Genomic DNA, 23,558 nt, shown 5'->3' on the forward strand with positions numbered 1-23,558 from the left:
GCAACCAACCAGCAGATTCAGTACCACCGCCCGATCCCCATGCACAATGTCTGAACCATAACCTAAGTGACTTCTTGAAGTTTGGGGTCTAATCTAATTTGCAGGAAGGCTGATGTTCCAAATGGTGAGTGCCAAGCAGAAAGTGGCTTCCTCCTGGCTCCTGTCAAATGTCATTCTTTAACGCACGAGACTCTTAACATGCCTCTCCTGCCACACCTGATGAGACAGGTAGATGTAACTGTGGAGAAGAAGCAGTCTTTATATAATCTAGCCTTATGCTGTGCTAAGTCCTCGACTTGCGACCAGTCCTAAAGTCCTCAACTTATGACCGGCCGCAAGTCCTCGGCTTACAACTGACAGCCGGCAACAGCCTAGCCGCACCTGATTGGCTAAAGCACGGCTGGCTGAGCGCGGGCTGCCAGAAGCACTCCCATTGGCCGCCCTGCTTGACAGCTCCCGTATAAATAGCTGTCAAGCAGGGTGAGGTGCTGAAACCTGTCTGTACATAGTTACTAGTTGCATTTACAATAAATTGCTGTTCAGCTCACCTCAGCCGCCTCACGTCTCGTCCATCCTTCGATCCTTTACATGCTGGGTTCCTGGAAGTCTTTCCTTCCTTATTTCTTTGTCTTCTGCCTACCTATTTCTAGGTATTTCTAGGTTCTATCATATCTCAAGACCTAAAATGGACACCTAACATAAAAAACATCATTGAAAAAGCACAACAAAGAATGCTCTTTCTGCACCAATTCAGAAAGCTCAAATTTCCCAAAGAGCTGCTGATACAGTTTTACAGAGGAATTATTGAGTCTGTCATCAGCACCTCTATAACTGTCTGGTTTGGCTCTGCAACTTAACAAGACAGACACAGACTTCAAAGGATAATTAGAACTTCAGAAGAAACAATTACTGCCAACCTGCCCTCCATTGAGGACCTGTACACTGCATGAGTGAAAAAGAGGGCTGAGAAAATATTTACAGACCCCTCGCATCCTGGACATAAATTGTTTCAACTCCTACCCTCAAAACAACACTATAGAACACTGCATACCAGAACAAGTATACATAAAAACAGTTTTTCCCCGAATGCCATCATTCTGCTAAACAAAAAAATTCCCTCAACACTGTCAAACTATTTACTAAGTCTGCATTACTATTACTATTAATCTTCTCATCGTTCCTATCACCCATCTGCTCTCACATATGACTGCAAAACTGTAACTTTGTTCCTTGTATCCTTATGATTTATATTGATTGTTTCTTAGTATGATTTAATTGCTTATTTGTACCCTATGACTATCATTAAGTGTTGTACCTTATGATTCTTGACGAATGTATCTTTTCTTTTATGTACACTGAGAGCATATGCACCAGGGGTAGGTTCTGGCATCCACTTACTGCCGGTTCGCTCAGGGGAGCGGTGCACACCCTTGCATGCTTCGCACGCTTGATGCACGCTGCATGTACATGCACAGTACCACTAAAATTGCTCTGCACATGTGCAGAAGCAAAAAGCAAGATGGTGGCGCTGTAGGCAGCGCCGGGAGAACGAGTTTGGGGACATAGCAGGCCTGGGTTGTTGCCAGTTCCAGCAACCCAGACTGCCAAGTTACTACCAGTTTGGCCAAATCGGGCCGAACCGGTAGGAACCCACCTCTGATATGCACCAAAGACCTGTGTGTCTAATCACACTTGGGCAATAAAGAATTCTATTCTATTCTATTCTATTCTATTCTATTCTATTCTATTCTATTCTATTCTATTCCATTCCATTCCATTCCATTCCATTCCATTCCATTCCATTCCATTCTATCTATAGTTGGTTTTCAATTGCCCTAGCTCAGGGGTGTCAAACTCGATTTTCTTGAGGGCCGCATCAGCGTTGTGTTTGACCTCAGGAGGCAGGGTGGGAGTGGCTAGCTATATGTCAACTTGTGTCGGGGTGCCAGTGGTGGCCCAAGAGCTCTGCCAACGAAAGTGGGCTGTTTCCAGGGTGGCCCTGTGGGTCATATCTAAGCACCCCATGAGTCAGATCTGGCCCCTAGGTCTTGAGTTTGACCCCCTTGCCCTAGCTCATTACCCGTGTCCACTGCAGAGAATGATCTAAATGTCAGAAGGTGTGAAAGAGGGCCAATTTTTCCCTTCCCGTGGTGTTGACAATTACTCTGCATGGTAGAGGGAAGTGTTGAAGGAGCGTTATCTGATGGGTTCAAGCAGCAGTTGCAGTCTTAGCAATCAAGGAAACCAATGCCACCAAGGGTACTATCCCAGTGGTGATGGAAGCTGCCATACTGGATGCACTATGGAAGAAACACAGCGGTCCCATTAAGGGTGCTGCTGCTCGGGTGTTGGAATGTCAGAGGCCAAACAAGAGGGAACAAAAGCTAGAGGGGAGGAACAAATAGGGGTGGAAATGTGCCCTCCGGATCAGGCTCCATCGAAGTCGCTTACCGCTTCACTCATTGTTTTCTGCTACAAAAGATTAATGCCTACAGTGAATTGCAGCCCAATAAATTGTAAACAGATGAGCCAAGCAGGGAAAAGGGGAAGGTGGCCAAAAGAAAGGAAGACAAAAAAGGGGTTTTGCTCCTCCTGCTTCTTCCTATTTGTTTGATGGTCCGCTAGGAGCACTAAATGCAGCACATGGACTTCGAAGCCTTGATTTGGCCATGGTTTATCTTCTCTTCTCTGTCTAGACCTGAAGGCACCCACTTTCTTTTCCATGCTCCATGTCCATGTTCCCTCCTTTCCAGTAGGATTTTCGAGTCCTGCACTTTGTAATATTTTTATGACATTGGGGAAGTGCCATGTTGCGTTCTTTGTGGAATACTTCTGGATGGTGCTAGCTGCGGCTGTTTCTTGCCAGTACTGCCATCCCTGGCCATTATACGCTTCTGTGGAAACTAGGATAAAATCAATAGTTCTGCCACTTTATCAAGTATAGAGAAGTCCAGTAAATCTGGGCCTAAAAACACATCATTTGACAAGCTGATGGAGCAGGGGATCAACCAGGAAGGAAGTAATTTCACAGTATCATATAAACTCCTCTTTATCTGCATCTCTTCTCTGACCTGTTTTGGAATGTATGGTTATCGGAGGTGGGATCCAAATCCCAGTGCTACAGATTCGCTTGTGCTGATGCGCACACGCTTCTGCGCATGCACTGAAGTGTCTGAGCGGATGGGCGGAGCCTCCCGCTGCTGCCACCACCGTTTCACCCGATTCGGGACAAACTGAGAGCAATATCCACTTGATCACTTGGACTGGTAAAGCAGCCCAGCTGACAGATCTGTGGGGTGATGGATAGATCTGGGATAAAGCAAGAGGAAGCTATTTTGATGTGCAGTTTTTTGCTTGGGTCTCCTCTCCATTATGGCACCTTTCACCAGTTTGACCACATGATGGCTCTTAGTTGATTTTTATACTGGCTTCCCACTCACTTCCAGAAGCCTTTTGTCTTTACCTTGTATCCCATTCCATCCCATCCCATCCCATCCCATCTCATCCTGTTCCTTCTATTTAGCCCATTCTTTAATTCATCCAGTTGAACCACATTTGGTCTCTGAAGCTCTCCTGTTCCTCAAATGTTTCTGTCCTTATTGGCTTCCCCATTCATTATTGGCCATTTTGCCATTTTTTATGGAGTTGTGGTTCAGCCAGAACTTGGAGGATGGCTTGCAATGCACCCAGTCTAAAAAAGAAACATGCACACAGAGAAGCATACACAGACACATAATAAAACATTTGAATATTGTGTGCTATTTTCAAAGAATTTGCTTGCAAAAAAAATGTCAATGGGCCATCAGCAGAATTTCCAATGCAACGGGATTTTAAAAACCCCATACCATGAAACTAAGTAGTACTCTCTTAGTAACTGTGTTATGAGCCTCCAGCTCACTTCATGGTATATCAGCTAGGAAATCATCTTCAGAGAGTTAATTGCCCAAGATTTACTTCAGAACATCACAATGACCTGTGGCCTTGACGCACATTGACAAAGAGGGATGAATGGCTTGGCTACTCCAGCAGGAAACTGAAAGGGCAGTAGTTAAAGAGTAATCACCTTTGTACAGCCTATTGCTCTGTGAAGAGATGTGGATGAATGATCAGAGAGAGGATCTTAATTTGATACATCTTTCCTTTTTCCTACAACCATCCAGCAACTTAGTTGTTTTTATTATTAGTTACTTTCATCCATTTACCTCTTCAAGGCTATAATTTTATAAATAAACCATCCCAATATTAATTTTGAACTAGATAGTCTTGCTTAATGAGTAAAAAATATCTATATAGAAGGTATCAGAATGCTTGGTTATCTTATTAGATATGGAAACTTAAAGTGAATTGTAATATCTCTATAAAAACAGCAACACAATAAAATGTGAATGATGCATTCTATGGCATCTGTATCAGTGGTGGGTTCCTACCGGTTTGGACTGGTTCGGCTGAACCGGTAGAGGTTTAGTGGCCTGGGTCACTGGAACTGGCAGCAACCCCAGGCCTGCCATGCCCCTGAACCGGTTCTCCAGCCGGCACCATAGGAGCCACCATCTTGTTTATTGCTTCTGTGCATGCGCAGAACAATTTTTATTGCACTGTGCATGTGCGTGCAGCACACATCAAACACGCGGGTGCACACACAAGCAAACCGGCAGAAGTGCCTGTGAGAACCCACCCCTGACCTGTACATATCACATGGACATAATTGAGAAGCATTTGGACTTTTTGTGTGTGTCTGTTTTCCAGAATATTTTGACAGCAAAATATTAAACTGAACCAGTGTTAAAGCTGTTCTCAATTTGAATATCATGTTATAATCTAAGTGTCTTGCCAGTCTGAAAATACAAGATTGATTACTCAACATTCCTGGGCAGGAGAGTCTATCTAGTTTTGTTGTCTTTCAATGTTCAGAATGTATTGTATCAGAATTGTTTTGGCTTGTTCATATCCAAAGTAGGGCTCCTACACATCACCTATAGTAATGTCACTATACTCTGCAACCAAGTCCAGCACATTTGCCATAGCAGTAGAATTAGTCCAATGTGTAGTTCTTTCTTTTTAATAATTTTGTAGAACAAATTATTAGTGTTATTGAAGGTTGTCAGGTAGGCTATTACAGACTATAGATTCTTTATTACATCAATGCCCAGTTTATTAAAAAAAACCACTGAATATATACAATTGATTAATTAAGTAGATAAGTATGTTAAACTGCTATGTATCTTACACATTATTTGACAGAATTTGGCATACACTGAAAAAAATAGAATCATCCAAGTCTGAAAATCGAGTTGTAAATAAACCTGATCAAAAGGACCAAGGAACTTGATTAAAGGTGGGATTAACCACGTTTCTTTATTAAAAAGCTTTGTTGCCCCAAATGAACATTATAAAATGAACACTGTATTAAAACATGTCTGATCGTTTCAATAACTTGTTAATATACAGTACATTTAGCATCTAGCTGGTACCATAATTATTTTCAGTTTTTATTCTCATATAGAGAATTTTTTTAAAGAAAAGAGAATGAGGAGCGGAGTTGGAATTATGTTAGCAAATACAACTTCAAAACAGAAAAACAACTACTACTCCCCCCCCTTCTGACAAATAGTAGAGAAGGACATGGATTTTTAAAATCTGACAACAAAAACAAGTACCTTGAAATACCCTGAAAAACTAAACAAAAAGAATGGAAATATACCAAGGATTCACTGGACTTTTTAATCTTTAACTCTGTGTCAATTTCTGTTAAATGCTCTAACTAGATCAGCCAAACAAGAGCATCTTTTCTGTCTGGATGTCTTGCAAAGATAACTTTTAACTGTGATATGCGTCAAGAGCTGACCCCACGTCTCCATGCTCAGCATTCAGCAAACAGGTGACTTTTCATGAATGTGGGAATGGCTTTCTTTCCCTGTTCTTAAACCTCCAGTCTTGTGAAGCTAACAGAGATGGGTCAGGGAACACAGAATGTCCTTCTGATCCTTTGGGACCTCATAAATCAGCTAGCAACAGCGTTATTATTTTACTAGTCAAACGCATAGAATGACGCTAGAGAGCAGGGTTGCCAATGGTAGGGTACTTCTGCAGGCTCCAAGCCAAAAATTTCATGAAAATAAGCAAGTAGGACATTGAGGACTAAAGGTAAGTGTATGTTTGTGTGAATTATTGCCATGACTTACATTATATGTTGCCTAATACAGCACATGTAATAGTATAATGGATAAACTAGTACATTTGCCAAAAAGAAAATATGCATTAATGAAAGCAAGATTTTGGAGGAGAGAAACTGTCCTTGTTTTGATACAATTTATAGATTTGTTACTGTTTATTAGCTGGATTTCTATTCTGCCTTTCCTTTATAGTGACAGCCATGGTGTTTAGCAAAACATTTGTATTACATTTTGGGCCCAGCCAACTTACTGTAATCATGACTAAAGCTGTGATTTTACACACTTACTTGTTACAGTGAATTAAGTGAGAAATGTTCAGTGAGATTATTTGGACTAGTATTCCTTGGGCAACTACCCAAACCTAGCGTTCTGGCAGGGTTAATCACTGATATTCCTCTGAGTCTCCTCCCTGTTGAATATTTTTGGACAAGTGTTTTTGTAATTAACAGCTGCATCAAGTTTCTTGCATAGTGACTATTTGAATCCCCCTCCCAAATGTTTGCAGAGCATCAGACTATTTTACAGAAAAATAATAATATTGCTGGTCATAATGACTCTTAAGAATTTCTGAGGGTACCAAATATAAAAATAGCCCTGTTTTTCAATAAAACAAAGAAAAGACATCCAGGGATGCAAATACCCTGTATGATCTTATATATAGATGTTTTAGAAGTAAATGTTATTGTTACCCCAGGGTGGTGGGTGGGGAACGTATGCAGTGTTGCATTCTGAATAACGACTTCCTTGGTTTCAATAGCAGAGTAATTTACTTTGATCTTATTTGTTCAGGTAGTTGTCAGAAGGAAAAGTTATGTCAAGATTCTTTAGCCCCTGCTACCAACGTGTGGAAATGCTTTCCTCATCAGAGACAATGCTGTTCTATGTAATAAGTATTTTGATTCCGCATTAACAGAATGGCCAGATGATCTTCACTATCTTCGTTCCCATCTAATATTCGTCTGCGTTTTTGTTTTTTGTTTTTGGCACCGATCTGGTAGCCCTGAGATTAAATCTTCGGGATGTCTAAGGAACACCTGCGATCTGTCGCTCATTTCGAGTGGAACCAAAGTAAACACCCGCCACGAAAACAAATCACGTGGAGAAACTCAGCAAGAGTAAGCTCCTCCCCCTTTCCCATTGAGATCCAGTAACGATTAGAGGCGCTGTCCCTCCCGTCCAATCAGAATAGGGTACGCCAGCTGTTCCCGGACGTTCTGTGCTACCCGCCCCTCCCCCCCCAGGAAAAACTTGGAAAGATGGCGGCGCTGGTGTTTGCAGGCGACGTGGAAGTGGGTTTAGAGTCGGTGTTTCCGCAGGAACTGGAGTTGTTTGCTGATGCTTTTCCTGTGCAGACCCGGTACCGGCTCTGTGGGCACGAGCTGAGCATCACGCAGTACCACGGGGCGCGGCTGGGAGTAGCTGCTCCGGTCTGGGAGGCGGTGAGCGCTAGTCCATCCTGGGACGGTCGAGATTGAAGGGTCTTTGATGCTCTCTGAGCTCGGGTTGCAAGAGAGCACCAAGGAGCCCTCATTTCAACCCTGAGCTACAAAATATTCTCCTCCTTTAATGGTCGAGATGGCGCTGCTAGTTCAAGCAGATCCTTTATGCATGTATAAGTAGTTGGCAGAACAAAGAAAGTTCGGACAGTTTCACGTCTTAACAATTTATGATCATTCCCAGGAGATTTATTTTAACAAAAGCACCAGTAACGCCTCAACAACAACAGAAACATTACGAATATTTAAAGCTTCATTATGAATATTTAAAGCTTTTTGTGTTTCATTACATAAATACATGGGAGTGTTCTGGTTTCAAAAGGGACAATGTGGATTTGGCAACCCTATATGCACATATTTAACTCCCTTTGGCACCTCTTTTCCTCAGTTGAGTTAGCTTTGAAGCTGGATTGGTTGCATATCGTTAATACATGGAAAGTATAAATTATACAAAAGAAACTCACAACAAGGAATGAACATAATTGTATCGGTTTCTTTAGGGGTGCTTAATGTACTTTGGAACATCATTTGCCTAATTTCTCAGTGCATATTCAGATCTGCGTCTTGACTTTACCAACTTTGTCAAGTAAGACAATATAATACGTGTGCTTGGCATGTGATAATCCAGAACAATTTAATATGTTTGTGCAAGTATTTTCATAACACTATTCTATTTGATTGAGACTTAAAACCAAAAGAAAACTTACAAACATAAAGAAAAAATCAAAATGCTAAAATAACATCTGAATCAGCACAGTCCATTATAATAAATAAGTCAAGCCCTGCTATCACGTTTGCTTAACCTTTTTATGTATTTATATCTTAATGGTCACATTAGCATCTCTGAATAAGCATATGACTATTCTGAAAGTCTAAGGATAAAGGGTATCTCAGATGAAAATGCATCATAGGTGTTTGCAGTGGGGAGCACAATGGAGAGGGACTGCAATGTCATGAAGACACAAATCCAGTGAGTTGCATATGTGGATCTAATGTGCATGGACAAAAGAGTGATGCTTACACCGTGGCATTAATTTATGCATGCTGTCACTTTTTCATTATCATGGTTACCCGCCAACAGTCAGGTACCTAGGGATAAGCAGAGATAAAAGTGCCAAAGGAAGGAAAGAGTGTCTTCTTTGGATAGCAAATACAAGGCCAGGATGAAGATATGAAAGAAGAGGCAATTGAATAAGAACAATAAGAGAGAGGGCTAGAGGAAGATGTTAATTGTATTGTACATAAACTTGTGCAAGATATATTTAGTTATAAGGAACACATCAGGTATCAACTCTAATTACTTATTTGGAAAAATGTAAACATCGAGGAATCATAACATTTTTCCTTGCAAGAAAAAAACATCTAGAAAAAGGTCAATCCGATATATAATATTTGGTGGTAAATAGGATTCTTCCTAGATTTGTTACATTCTAGGTATGAACTCTGTTGAGATCACTTGAGATGAAGGAGCACCTAGAAGAGTCACAAGGAATATGGATGAACAAAGACAAGTCCTTCTAGGCTAGTGTTGAATAGAGGTCTGAGTAGAATACATCTGGGATGTCCAACCCTCGGCAACTTTAATATGTGTGGACTTCAAACTCCAGAATTCCCCAGCCAGCACCCTTGAATTAGACTAAGACCCATCTCATCCAGCATTCTGTATTGTACAGTGGCCACCCAGATGTGCCTGAAAAAGACCTTCCTTTTTCCAATTGGCAACACCACTCTCAGTGTTTCAGTTGTTCTGGGAAAACATTGTTTCTCAGAAATATGATGGATAAATAAAATTTGCAAGTAATAAACTTGTTAACTTATGATGTGTATGAAACAAGGGTGATGAAATAGAAAGAACTAACTGATGTTAAAAAATAATTAGTTGCAAAATACCTCAAAACAATTTCTAGAACATTGCCCCTTTGGAAACAAAAACTCTGTAGAATAGAAAATATGGTGCCCGCATCAAAAGAAGTCTATGAAGCATAAATAACTCATATATTTGGACTGATCTGTTAATTTTTTTGTTTGAATTTTTCATTCCAAAATGTTATTCCCTCATCTGTTTTTAAGGCTCTAGCTCTCTGTGAATATTTTGAAGCAAAGAAGGTGAACTTTCAGGACAAGAAAGTGATAGAGCTTGGTGCTGGGACAGGTGTTGTCGGGATCCTCGCATCGCTTCTCGGTATGTTGAATTAACTGCAGACAAAGATAGGGAAGATAATCCTCAACTTACAACCACAATTGACCCCAGAATTTCTGTTGCTAAGCAAAATAGTTAAGTGAGTTTTGCCCTGTTTTACAATTTTTCTTGCTACAGCTGTTAAGTGAATCACTGTTAAGTTAGTAGCAATAACACTTAGGCACATATACCTCTCCATTGTGATTTACAGCACTGTCTGTATAGTTTACAACGTCAGCATATAGCCACCAACAATCTGGGTCTGCATTTTACTGACCTTGAAAGGATGGAAGCCTGAATCAACCTTGAGCCCATCAGGCTCAAATTCTAGGCTGTGGGGAGAATTAGCTTGCAATATTACATTCTAACCACTGTGCCACCAGCACTCACCAAGTTAGTAACATGGTTGTTAAGTGAATCTGGCTTCCCCATTGACTTGTCAGGTCACAAACGGTGATCACATGACTGGGACACTACAACCGCATGTCATAAATACATGCAGTTGCCAAGTTTTATCCGTGACCCGACAAAAGCGCGAACGTCATAAGCGCACTGACAAAACCGCGGCGCTAAAACCGCGATGTCAAAAGCGCGCCGACAACAGCGCGCCGACAGAAGCGCGGTTTAAGTTAAGGTAAGGTTTAGGGTTAGGTTTAGGGTTAGGTTTAGGGTTACGTTACAGCGCGCTTCTGTCGGCACGCTTTTGTCGGCGCGCTTTAGGGCTAATTCATCGCTCATTCGTCGCACGGTTTTGTCGGCGCGCTTTTGTCACCGCGGTTTAGTCAGGCGCGCTTTTGTTGTTCCCGCATTTGTGGTGGAACCAATTTTATCATATGATGAAGATACTGCAATTGTTGTAAGTGTGAAATATGATCATAAAGTGACTTTTGGTAGCGCTGTTGTAACTTTGAAGATTGCTAAATGAACTGTTGTAAGTTGAGGATTACCTGTACATAGTTTTTTTTTATTACATTTATATGCTACTCAATCTCACAGTTCCTTATTGGTATATTGTTTATGCATGGAATTATTGAATTCAACATGCAGCTTTATCATGATATTTCTGAATTGATATTATTGTTTTTGACACAGCTGGAGATAATTTGGTTATTTGTTGATAATACCTGTGGTCTAAACCCTTGAAAGCTTTTTGTTGTTCAGAATTCCCTTTCTCTTTCTTTTTAGGAGGCCATGTAACCATCACAGATCTTCCTATAGCCTTGAAGCAGATAGAGGAGAACGTCCATCGGAATTTGCCTGCACAATGCATTGCACGAACCAAGGTTTGTGCTCTATCATGGGGTCTGGACCACAAGGATTTTCCTCAAAATTATGACCTCATCCTCGGTGCAGATATTGTCTATCTCAAGGACACTTACCCACTCCTGATAAGGACTCTCCAGCATGTATGTGGTGCACAGTCTATTATCTATCTGTCTTCAAAAATGAGAGAGGAACATAGCACAGCACTGTTTTTTGAGAATCTGCTCCCTATGCACTTCACCACAAAACTCACCTTTAGGAATGAGACTGAGAATATTAATATCTACAAAGTGACCAGCAAGAATTACATTAGTTAAAGACTATCTTTGGACCTACACAGTAGAACATTCATTTTCCAACTTTAAAGAAAACAAACATTGTGATTTGAGAATTCAGCGTGGAATGAACTTGGTAAAGATAAAAGTAAAGGTTTCCCTCGCACATATGTGCTAGTCGTTCCCGACTCTAGGGGGCAATGCTCCTCTCCGTTTCAAAGCCAAAGAGCAAGTGCTGTCCGAAGACATCTTCATGGTCATGTGGCCGGCATGACTAAATGCCAAAGTTGCATTGAACGCTGTTACCTTCCCACCAAAGGTGGTCCCTATTTTTCTACTTGCATTTTTACATGCTTTCGAACTGCTAGATTGGCAGAAGCTGGGACAAGTAACGGGAGCTCACTCCGTTACATGGCACTAGCGATTCGAACTGCCGACCTTTCTGATTGACAAGCTCAGCGTCTTAGCCACTGAGCCACAGTGTCCCATTATGAACTTGGTATCTCACTAATTTCTGTCAGAACAGATCTGCAAACCTTGCAAGGAGGAATCCTATCTGAGAAACAGCAGTAGTCCTACCAAGCATATATTGCCAGTGAAAATTTAACAATAGGAGACAGCCATTCTCTCTACTGTTTTCCTCCTCTTTTCCTGAAGAGACCGTGAGTGAAGTCTGAAGTTATGTCTTTAGGAGTGTGTATTTTCTAGGAGTGAAATGGCTTTCAGGGATGGCTCATTTTGTTTTTGTTTTTTTGCAGGTATGTTCAAAAGTGGCTATCAGGCATCAAATGGTTTGTGTGCAAAAGACAGAATAGCAATAGCACTTAGACTTATATACCGCTTTACAGTGCTTTACAGCCCTCTCTAAGCGGTTTGCAGAGTAACCATATTTCCCCCAACAATTTGAGTGCTCATTTTACCCACCTCGGAAGGATGGAAGGCTGAGTCAACCTTGAGCCTGGTGAGATTTGAACAGTCAAATTGCAGGCAGCTGGCAGCCAGCAGAAGTAGCCTGCAGTACTGCATTCTAACCACTGCACCATCGTGGCTCATATGAATGCAATAATTCTAATGGTGAACAGAGGTGGACTCTGCTGCACTTAGGGAACTTTATTCATTTATTTGAATTGCATGTCTCCCCTTTGACATTCGATCCTGGGTGAGAAAAACAGCAAGTTAAAAACAACACTGAAGCACATAACAGTTGGGGCAACATAAGAATCCACATCAGAGTCAGGGCATCTGAATCTCAGATGATTTGCTGTTTCACAGGGATGAACAAAGATATATTTTGTAGATCCCCTAAGATGGTACTGTTGAATGAAAAGGATTTAGAACAGGCCCAGAAATAATTGGAAACAATTATTTTATTTTATTATTAATATGGATTATTTATGATCCCATAAATAATCTAGACTTTGAGTCATGCAGAATAACAACCAGCATCTTGAATTGATGCAGAAATCTACTAGGAGCTTATGCAGCTTGTGCAGTTATATTTACTCGGGTGTAGCAAGGTGGTCCCTACCTATTGCTGCTGCATTCTGGTTCAGTGATAGGCTTTGTGTGGTTTTTCAAAGTTAGCTCCATAGAACACATTACAGAAGTGCAAATACAAGATGATCAAAGCATGAATGATTATCCTAAGGACCTCCTGGTCCAGGTATGGATGCAAATGATGCACAAGATGGATTTCTAAAAAGGATATTTTTTGACCCTTAAACAGGTTAGAAATCCCTGAATTGCATACCAATGATGCCTAGGTCAATGCAATTCCATCCAATACAATGAACCAGTGATGGAAAATCCCCAGATTTGGGGTGGGGTCTAAGCCCCATAGCTACTCAAATTTTATTAAGGTTGAACCTAAGCTTGTTTCTCTCCTTTTGGGTCCCCAGAGTCTGCACACCCCAAGATAGAAGCTCAATAACATCATTTGGCTTATCAAGAGTCAAAATATATAGCAATCATCAGCACACTTATGACACCTGACCTTATGCTGTCATGATTTCACCCTTGCCCAGTAGGTTCATGTAACTTAAAAAGGAGTGGGGAAAGCCAAGAACTCTGGGACCTTGTAAAGTGGGACCAAGAAAGGCTAAGATAGATGCACTACTTCTGACCTCCAAAGCTGCAACTTAACCCACTTCCCCAACAGACAAATTGTCCAATGTTGTTGAATTTAGTGACTGCTTCTAGAATAGGGAGTTTTTTTCCCCCCAGGACTAAAATCCTGATTTTGCTCTTCATCCTCTTCCAGCAACATTTTATCATTTAATCTCTAACTAGAAGATCCTTTGAAAACCAGGGTGCTCTGGAATCAAGCCATATAGGCACAATGTGATGCAAGGCTGTCACACTCTCAATCCAAAGTAGTAATTAAGGCCGCAGTTAAACCACTAATCAGAATCTCAGAAACGAACTCAAATTCCCTCTGAAATCCACAGGGTTCCATAAAACTGTCCTAAGAATGATATGGAATTCAAGGGTTGGTTCTTGCTTAAAAGTACAAGTTCAGGAATGTGCCAGCTAGGCGAAGTGAAGCATATAATATGTGCATTAAAACACATGGTGCCTTTTCTCATTTTGAGATGTTTCTATGTCTTCCTCTTTACAATAACTTATACAAAGTGGAACGTGATGTTTATATGTGCCTGTAAACAAACACTGTGCATTTGTATTTCCAACACTATAGTGTCCTATTTATTTAGGAATCAAGGCTTCAGTCGAATTTTATATACTGTTATCTTAAAATTTTGTAAATAAATTCTGCATTGCATATCGATTGTAGAAGTACAGCTGCAACAATATTTATTCTTGCTGCATTGGATAGAAAATATTATGGTTCCTTGGGATTTTTTTCTCAACTGTCATATGCCAACTATTTCCTGAACTAAAATAATTTCTTATTTACGTCACTTAATCTCCGTCAATTACTATACGGCAAATGGTAAATCGCTAAGTATTTGCATCATTAAACAGCATTAAAGTCCATCTTTTAAAAAACTGCCAATTTTTTTTGGGGGGGGGGGTACCACCTGCACCACGCCGGCCTCGCTCCCTTCCTCTCCCTACGGCTCAGCGGCGTCTTGCTTCAACCAATGAAACGCCTAGGTGGGTTAGAGCGAATCAGCTTCGAGGGAAGGAAGGAGTGTTCTGCGCGCGCGCGGGCTTTACCCTTAGGAAGCCGGCTCTCCCTTGTCGCATAGCGTAGAGGGTTGATGACGTCTAATTCTCGCGTCCTCGACATGCTGCGCGTTTCGGGGCTGGGGGGCATTCTGGTCTCCTTGCAAGCGAGGGGCGCTCTGGTGCCGCAGGTGAGAAGGGCGCCTGCCTGGAGATGATGCCGAACTTGAGCCAGTTTACCGGCAATGGTTCTGCTTGCGGCCCGTTTCCCTCCCTCCCTCCCTCCCTCCCTCCCTCCCTCTCTCTCTCTCTCTCTCTCTCTCTCTCTCTCCCCCCTGCCCCTCCCACAAGTTGGATATTTTATTGTGGAATCGCGTGTTACAGTTTTTAACCTGTTAGTAAATACACTGTGATTTTATAGGTGTTGTATTTTGTATTATAAACTTCCCAGAATAATTTATTACAAACATTATAAGAAAAGAATAGAAAGTTGTTCCCACACTCTCAGGTTCAGCTGGTAGGGAAAAATTGAGAGGTTTCTTCCATGCTTCAGAAGCCAGTTTAACATTATGGACTACATATTTGTGTTTTTTTTGTTTTTTTTTGTTTTTTTATTTATTTATAGGCCGCCCTTTTCCCTGAGGGGACTCAGGGCGGCTTACAATCAAAAAGGAAGGGGAGTGTAGGACAATACGAAAAAAGAAATGTGCACAAAGTAAATTAGACAATAAAACTCAACATTCACTCAGCATTCGGGAGGGGCGAAAGTAGACTTATCCCCAGGCCTGACGGGTTAGCCAGTTCTTGAGGGCTGTGCGGAAGGCCTGGACGGTGGTGAGGGTACGAATCTCCACGGGGAGATTGTTCCATAGTGTCGGAGCCGCAACAGAGAAGGCTCTCCTCCGAGTAGTCGCCAGTCAGCACTGACTGGCGGATGGAATACGGAGGAGGCCAACTCTATGCGATCTGATGGGACGCAGGGAGGTAATTGGCAGAAGGCGGTCTCTCAAATAGCCAGATCCACTACCCTCTCATTTCTTCAGCATCTGAGAAGAACATCTCTTTTCTGTTATGTTCTCACCAGATCAAAAGACAGCCTTGCTACAGGTGAATTGGTACCTGCACATTCTCTTTGGGACTTTGTCAAAGTTGGAATTCTGACTGTATGTTTTTCTGCTAGAGGTCATTTCTAGTAAGATCAGTGGAATTGATTTCCAATTGTCTGTATGGCAAGTCCCCAATCTATGGCCCATTATCAGGCCTTGAGCTGTTCAGAACTGGGCTGTGGAAGTGGCATGAGCAGCGGGCAAGCACATGCGTGCACACTCCATTTGTGTGTCACACGTGCAAATGGAGCTGTGCATGCTTGTCCGCCACTCACACAGAACCATCCCCCCCCACCCCCGAACAGTCGGCAAAGCCAGAAAGGTAGGGGAACTCTACTGTATGCGATCACACTCTTAATTCTTCTGATTAATTTTGTTATCCATAGATGGGTCAGTGGCAGTATCAAACCTTTTCATTTGGTTTTGTTGTTTTTCCCCATACAGCAATGGCATTTGCCTCGTTTCCTTCATCTTGGCATTCCTGCCCTGGCAGCAAAGGAAGCACTGATGAAACTTAGGAAGAAAACTGGCTATTCCTTTGTAAACTGCAAGAAAGCCTTGGAAAAATATGTTGATAACATTGAAGAAGTAAGAATAATTTGTGCATGTATATGATATTGTAATTCGTATTTTTCATTTTCTCATTCTTTCTCTGTCTATCAACATGCTGCTTCCCAAAAAAATCTTGTTTTAAAATCTGAGGTACAATTTTGTCTTAAAGCAGCAATCTTGTGCTTGCTGACAAAACAGTAAATCTGATCGACATTGGAGAATTTAGCCTGGAGTAAAAATAATTAAATCTGTACTGACTCTTGTTTCTTCTTGCCTTGTGAATACATGCATACTTTCATAAGCAAACAAATTATAAAATCACATTTTTGGCATTGCCTTTTCTGTGCCACTGACAAACTTTTATACTGTTAAAGAGTGAACAGGAATGGGAGTGCTCAGATATGTAACCATCCATTGCTATTCCTGCTAGTCTGAAAATCCATACATGGGAAAAACTGGAATGTGACCGAGGAACTTTTCAATGATTTTCTAACTTTTTACATACAAAGTATTTTTATAATAGGGACACGTTCAGAGCTGTTCACTACTTTTGTAGAAGTATAATGGGAGAAAACATTTGTTTTTATCTAATATCCCTTCAATTGAACAATGTCACTTTGGGATATTGGAAGTGGGCATTCTTTGTCATGGTACTACCCTCTTGAGCACTATTCTTTTCAAGATTTATGTGTTCCTCAGGCCCTATTTAAGTTAGCCATTTAACATATGTTTGTCTCTTGATCAGAATGGGTGGTAGTTCCCTTGTGAGATGTTTGATGGTTTAATTTATTTTGGTTTTTTTCTGAATTTGCTTCTGGATTATATATGCTTTATATATGCTACAGACGGTCCTCAATTTATGACCACAATGGAGCCCAAAATTTATGTTGTTAAGTGAGAAATTTGTTAAATGAGTTTTGCCCCATTTTACAACTTTCTTTGCCACATTTGTTAAGCAAATCACTGCAGTTGTTAAACATTTGTTAACATTTGTTAGTTACACATTTGTTAATTGAATCACTGCAATTAAATCAGTAAGACATTTAAATCTGGATGCTTCTTCATTGACTTTGCTTGTCAGAAGGTCACAAAAAGTGATCACATGATCCAGGACAGTGCAACCATCATGAATGTGAGTCAGTTGTCAAGCATCCAAATGTAAATTACATGACCATGGGGGAATGCTACAGTGGTCATAAGTATGAAGAACGGTCATAAGTCACAATGTTTTCAATGCCGTTGTAGCTTTGAACAGTCATTAAATAAACTGTTGTAAGTCAAGGACTAACTATTGGTATGTATGGGTGGATAGATGGGCAAATAATTTTATTTCATGCTGGGGTTTGTCTTCAAAGGCTGAAGTTTGGCTGCATGAACAAGCAAAGAAGGAGGGATGGAGCAAGGCATTGAAACTTCAAGGGCGGAAGACCAAAGAAGGTCTCATAGGGCTGCTTCAAGAGGGAAGCTCAGCCGTAATGGTAGAGGTGAGTCTTACCTTTGGCCTGAAGAATGAAGACCTTGTTTTCTTCCAGGCACTGGGGCCAAAATGTTTATTAAAATGGCATAGGGTGGATGGTGGGTGGGTGGATGTTTTTATAAGGGTCTCAGTGCAGTTTACTGTTTTAAGTGGCTTTATTGAATTGTGTTTCTGTGTTGTTCACTGTTCAAGTTTCCTTTTGGCAGATGGGCAGCTATATAAATTGGTTAAACAATAAACAGCTTGGAGTAAGAATGATTATATGGGAATATGCTTCCCCTTAGCATATAGGTCTGCTCTGCCTTGAACATGGTGCTCTTCGGCGTTTGGGGCTACGAGTCTCTTTAGAAGGGGTCTTCAATTTTTTACAAATTTGAACCATTTAAATTAAAAGAATTCATTCTAAATTCAACCTTAGAATAGAATAGAATAACAGAGTTGGAAGGGACCTTGGAGGTCTTCTAGTCCAACCCCTTGCCTAGGCAGGAAATCCTACACCACTTCAGACAAATGGTTATCCAACTTCTTAAAAACTTCCAGTGTTGGAGCATTCACAACCTCTGGAGGCAAGTTGTTCCACTGATTAATTGTTCTGTCAGGAAAGTTCTCCTCAGTTCTAAGTTGCTTTTCTCCTTGATTAGTTTCCACCCATTGCTTCTTGTTCTACCCTCAGGTGCTTCGGAGAATAGTTTGACTCCCTCTTCTTTGTGGCAGCCCCTGAGATATCGGAACACTGCTATCATGTCTCCCCTAGTCCTTCTTTTCATTAAACTAGACATACCCAGTTCCAGCAACTGTTCTGCATATGTTTTAGTCTCCAGTCCCCTAATCATCTTTGTTCTTCTCTGCACTCTTTCTAGAGTCTCCACATCTTTTTTACATCGTAAATTTCAGACAACGTTTTTGTGTTTAAAATGGACTGCCTTACCTAATAGCGAGTTCAAAGTGAATGGTATCAAACTTAAATGACTGCTTCTAAAATTCCAAAATGTCCTATTTCAAATTGCCAATGGGATAATTTGACTTTGAAATGGGTCTCTGCACCATTGCTCTCTGACCAGAGTCAGTAGGACGAGTGATCAGGGATAGCGAGACTGTCAAAAGACAAAGAGAAACGAATGTTTGCATGATAGTTTGCTGTAATTCCGAAAAGCCTCTCTGGGTATAAGTTTGGAATCAAGTACTCTCTTTGAAAAGCCACTTTCTTTTAGGTCTCCGAGTAACACTATAAACATAAATACTTGCTTTTGAGGCTGCTGAAGTAATGCAGGAAATATTCCTGGTCTTTCCCAGATTCAAATATCAGGAAGTCTAATTTATCTTAAAGCATAGGTCAGTTACTGGTCATAGGTTTTTAAACACATGGCTTCCTGGGTTTTCCCCTTTATTTTATTGTTTTTCTTGAGCAATACTGGCATTGAATAAAGTGATATAGTGCTGGGATCCTGTTTTTGTAATAGGATGCTGCTCAGATCAAGAGATAGCTGCAATGGTTTAGCAGCTGTTTTCATTTTTTTTAATCTGGCGGTGGGATGGGGGTGGGACAGGCAATAGAGCTACTAATGATCCTATTAGCAGCCATTTTACATCCACTTCTCCTTAGACAAGCACAACCCGTACAGTAGTGGGACTATCTTTAAAAGTAAGTCCAGCTAATAATTAACTAGTGGTGTTGAACATCCCTGAGGGATGCAGTGGCTCAGGGGCTAAGACATTGAGCTTGTCGATCAGAAAAGTTGGCAGTTCAGCAGTTCGAATCGCTAGCACCATGTAACGGAGTGAGCTCCCGTTACTTGTCCCAGCTTCTGCCAACCTAGCAGTTTGGAAGAATGTAAAAAATGCAATTAGAAAAATAGGAACCACCTTTGATGGGAAGATATCAGTATCCATGCGCCTTCTGTGTTTAGTCATGCCGGCCACATGACCACGGAGATGTCTTTGGACAGCGCTGGCTCTTCAGCTTTGAAACAGAGATGAACACCGCCCCCTAGAGTCAGGAACAACTAGCATATCTGTGCGAGGGGAACCTTTACCTTATTGAACATGCAGTAAACAGAGAGCTAAAATAGTATTTTATCAATTGTTTTGCATACAATGCTATATTTAGCTTTGATTCATTGTAGTTTTAGAATACAGGATATTCTTACAGGGTAAGGAAAAGAGAAGAATGTCAGATTTCTAAAAATTTAGGATCTCACTTTTTCCCAGCTTTGACTTTGGGAAAGTCTTTGTGTCTAGCTCTATTTTAACCTCTTTAGTAATATATCTGCTGGTGAGATATTTCTAAGTTAGCCATGCTTTTCTGCCAGGTAAACTGCGAGACCGATTTCGTGGCCCAAAATGTTAAATTTCAACAGCTGGTTCAGCAAGTAGCTATTGGAACAATGATTCACCATAAGGAGACCATAGACCAGTCAAACACATATGCTAAGGTAAGAACGATGTAAACATTTGGGGCTCAAAAATATCTGGTAATTTTGAAGAAATGATATTGATGTTTCAAAGCACTGCATTTAAATCTTCTTGCTGGTTGTTACTTCAGGAGCACCTTCAAACAAAACTCTAGTTGGGCAATTAAAAATGTAGGAGATGTGAAAGGTAGCTTTTTAGGTGGGGGCCTGGCCAGCATGGCACATGAGACTTAGTCTAAGAAACTAGTGCATTGCTGATCAGAAACAGGTATGCATTCCCCATACTGATACTAAGGTATCTTTCTCAGAAGCGCCTGCAAAAATGCAATGATTCTTTGGTATTAAGTCCTTCAGAAGAAAAAATGCACTTTGCTGCAAAATTGCCTTGCAGCCCATGTCTTGCATCTATTAAGTAAATGGATGAAATTTATTTATGTGCAATTTCATCTATTGCTGTATTGTGAGAAAACCTCTAGTAATCTAGGCCATTTCCTGGTTTAGGCTCATCTTAGCATGAATCCAACATTCTCTGTTTTTTTCTAGGCTAAATATGTTCTATTCTTATGGTGGATAAAATTCTCCAGAAAATATAGGAACTTTATGCTCCAGGACAGGGATCACTTGTTTGTTTTTCATGGCAATGGTCCATTGTTGACATCTTTTTGTGAGGTGATGGGCATAGTACATGGACCAAAGATGCAAAATAAACAGAATTTCTACATCAGTTGATCTGGTTTTTTTCCCCTATTTTGGGAAGTTGAGCCGAGGTGGCTCAGTGGGTAGAGTGCAGTACTGCAGGCCACTTCAGCTGACTGCTAGATCAGCAGTTCAGCGGTTCAAATCTCACCGGCTCAGGGTTGACTCAGCCTTCCATCCTTCCGAGGTGGGTAAAATGAGGACCCGGATTGTTGTTGGGGGCAATATGCTGACTCTGTAAACCGCTTAGAGAGGGCTGAAAGCCCTATGAAGCGGTATATAAAAATCTGCTATTGCTATTGCTATTGCTAGTAGTAATTTACTTTTTGAGTTGTGTGAAGAGTATCTCAAAACACACAGATTTCAAGTCTTGCTTACTTTAAAATACTATAAAACATAGGGGATGCGGTGACTCAGTGGCTAAGACGCTGAGCTTGTCGATCAAAAAGGTTGGCAGTTTGAATCCCTAACGCAGTGTAACGGAGTGAGCACACGTTATTTGTCCCAGCTTCTGCCAACCTAGCAGTTCGAAAGCACATAAAAATGCAAGCATTTTAGGAAGGTAACAGAGTTCCGTGCACCTTTGGCATTTAATCATGCCGGCCACATGACCACAGAGACGTCTTTGGACAGCGCTGGCTCTTCAGCTTTGAAATGGAGATAAGCACCACCCCCTAGAGTCAGGAAGAACTAGCACATATGTGCGAGGGAGACCTTTACCTATTTAAAAATAATAATAATAATTAGGAATTGAAACTGGGCTAGAATGAAGGAGGCATCCTCTGTAGTTTTATTGCATGTTGCCTTATAGGAAAAGAATAGAACCTACAAGTCAGTCAGGCTTTTTCTCCCTCAAGTGCTTGTCCACCAGTGTTGTTGTACTTATTATGTGTGTTTAAAATTTATTTACTCTTTTTTAAAAATAGTTCTACTGTATAACTTGTTTGTAACCCAGCACTACATTAACTAGATTGCAGATGGTCTTTAAAAAAAAATACATTTTAAGTTAAATAACTTACAAACCAGTAGTTGGCAATTTCTTAAGCTTTCTAGATGTGATTTGTTGTAAGAGCACAACGATCCTATTTGTATTTGTGGGTGCCAAATTGGATGAGTTTGATAAAAGAAAAATACTGCAAGAAAATAGCGTAGAAGCCCTTTATTGCTGTTGCTGGGATATTAGACTACTGCTTCTTGCTGATAATTTTCTGCTGATGTGGTTTGCACCTTTCTCTTTATTCCATTTTTATTATTCCAAATTCCTTACCACATCAGAAGAAAAGCCATGCATACAGCCAAGTCGTTAAAAAGAACTGGTCTCTGGATTTACTTAGCAGGTTTCCATTAAAAAAATTTATTGACACCATGTTTGAATGTTTTCTAGCGTTTCTTAAATTCTGATGAGCTTTCTCAACTCAGGACAGGCCCAGAGGGATCTTTGCTTACTGACCAACTTGCTCTGGCGATAGGTGAGTGTTTGGTGCCCAGTTAATAACCAGCAATGGGCCGAAAGGGCTGGTAACAATTTCCTGTGTTCATGCACTGTCTTTTACTTTTGAATGGATGGAATTTATGACTGATGGAGAGATGTAATATTCTATCTACCCTGTTTTTCCCAAAATAAGATCCAACTGGAAAATAAGCCCTACCATGGTTTTTCACGATGCTCATAATATAAGCCCTATACCAAAAATAAGACCCAGTTAAGATCATCAACCAGATGGATACATTACTGTATTTCCAGAAAACAGGACCTAATCAGGGAATAAGCCCCTATGCATCTTTTGGAGCAAAAATTAAAATAAGACCAAGTCTTATTTTGGGGAAAACATGGTATTTATATACCTGTTTGCCCAAGAGCTCAAGGCAACATACATGTAGGCCCCTGCTCATTTATTCTTCCCTGGGAGAGGAAAGTTGGACTGAGAAAGAGTAATTGGCCTAAAGAGACTCTGTGCAGTCTCCACCATCTGGGGGACATCCAACTCTTAAACTACTATCCTAATTTTAAGGGAACTCTTCAAATATTCCATTTTATTCACATTGTTGCTTTGCCACATGTTGGTGAGCCCTGAAACATTCTCTGTACCTTTAGTGATTCATGCTGTTCTCTCCGTTTTTCCTCCTCCCCTTTTTAATCCCCCCCCTTTTCTTTTAAAGGCAAGCTAGGCGAGAACATGGTTGTTAAGAGGGCAGCATGCATATCAGTGCCTGAGAATTTCTTCATTGGCTCTTACGTACATGGGTCGCCCTCCGAAAGCAGCTCATGGCTTTCTAACATGTTATTTGGCAAATACGGTGCCATGGTGATCTGCAGTTCCTCGGAGGAAGACCCAAAGTCTGACATTACTGAACTGAGCAGGAAACTGGCCCAGCATGTGGTAGGTATGGCCCCTCTCTCTGTGGGCTCTGCGGAAGACGAACCCGGAGATGAATCTGAAACAAAGATGCTTGCCCAGCCGTATGTGATGGAGCCAACTATTTCCTTGGGACAATTCCTTCAGCCGACTGGTATATCTGTCTTGGATTTTGTGCGGTTCGAATGTGGAGAAGATCCAGAGTTGTCCGAATCAAGCTAGGCAAGATTGGTTTTTCAGACTGGGAATGTCAGACTAGTTCCCAGTTCTGCTTGGGCTTGGGAGCGATTCACAGAAGTAGCTGGTAATGCCAGTAATGCTACGTCTATAGGCAAGAATGAAGAACTTTGAATGTCTTTTGGAAACACTGAAATAACTTTTGCGTAATGTGACCAACAAAATATGGCAAACAGATGTTAATGTCACAAATAAAATACGAGTTCCTTC

General features: G+C 41.0%; 2 protein-coding genes across 5 annotated transcripts; both read left to right on the forward strand.

Annotated features, from left to right (window-relative positions):
• The first annotated feature begins 7,171 nt into the window (after positions 1-7,171).
• On the forward strand, positions 7,172-14,380 carry EEF1AKMT3 (EEF1A lysine methyltransferase 3). Of its 2 annotated transcripts, none has more exons than XM_087710538.1 (3): positions 7,172-7,288; positions 9,740-9,851; positions 11,034-14,380. In XM_087710538.1, the coding sequence occupies exons 1-3, from the start codon at positions 7,193-7,195 to the stop codon at positions 11,426-11,428; spliced, it is 603 nt and encodes a 200-aa protein (XP_087566664.1). In that variant the 5' UTR covers positions 7,172-7,192; the 3' UTR covers positions 11,429-14,380. The 2 variants fall into 2 exon arrangements, with proteins under 2 accessions (XP_087566664.1, XP_087566663.1); XM_087710537.1 differs by lacking the exon at positions 7,172-7,288 and adding an exon at positions 7,355-7,612.
• Positions 11,926-23,558, forward strand: TSFM (Ts translation elongation factor, mitochondrial). Of its 3 annotated transcripts, none has more exons than XM_087710536.1 (6): positions 11,926-12,048; positions 16,063-16,206; positions 17,526-17,654; positions 19,957-20,079; positions 22,139-22,223; positions 22,915-23,558. In XM_087710536.1, the coding sequence occupies exons 2-6, from the start codon at positions 16,126-16,128 to the stop codon at positions 23,331-23,333; spliced, it is 837 nt and encodes a 278-aa protein (XP_087566662.1). In that variant the 5' UTR covers positions 11,926-12,048; positions 16,063-16,125; the 3' UTR covers positions 23,334-23,558. The 3 variants fall into 3 exon arrangements, with proteins under 3 accessions (XP_087566662.1, XP_013916482.2, XP_013916481.2); XM_014061007.2 differs by lacking the exon at positions 11,926-12,048 and adding an exon at positions 12,057-12,144; XM_014061006.2 differs by lacking the exon at positions 11,926-12,048 and adding an exon at positions 14,464-14,703.

The sequence above is a fragment of the Thamnophis sirtalis genome, unplaced genomic scaffold, assembly GCF_051295495.1.
Source record: "Thamnophis sirtalis isolate CommonGarterSnake01/CBP01778 unplaced genomic scaffold, rThaSir2_p1.2 scaffold_3, whole genome shotgun sequence".
NCBI classification, from domain to species: domain Eukaryota; kingdom Metazoa; phylum Chordata; class Lepidosauria; order Squamata; family Natricidae; genus Thamnophis; species Thamnophis sirtalis.

What these genes read in the sequence shown, in the direction of transcription:
- EEF1AKMT3 (XM_087710537.1), top strand. Translation starts at nt 7,430, where the DNA reads ATGGCGGCGCTGGTGTTTGCAGGCGACGTGGAAGTGGGTTTAGAGTCG. An exon ending in CTGCTCCGGTCTGGGAGGCG is followed by an intron (nt 7,613 to 9,739) that starts GTGAGCGCTAGT and finishes TCTGTTTTTAAG; the next exon opens with GCTCTAGCTCTCTGTGAATA. An exon ending in GATCCTCGCATCGCTTCTCG is followed by an intron (nt 9,852 to 11,033) that starts GTATGTTGAATT and finishes CTTTCTTTTTAG; the next exon opens with GAGGCCATGTAACCATCACA.
- TSFM (XM_014061006.2), top strand. Translation starts at nt 14,608, where the DNA reads ATGACGTCTAATTCTCGCGTCCTCGACATGCTGCGCGTTTCGGGGCTG. An exon ending in ATGTTGATAACATTGAAGAA is followed by an intron (nt 16,207 to 17,525) that starts GTAAGAATAATT and finishes TTGTCTTCAAAG; the next exon opens with GCTGAAGTTTGGCTGCATGA. An exon ending in AGTCAAACACATATGCTAAG is followed by an intron (nt 20,080 to 22,138) that starts GTAAGAACGATG and finishes AATGTTTTCTAG; the next exon opens with CGTTTCTTAAATTCTGATGA.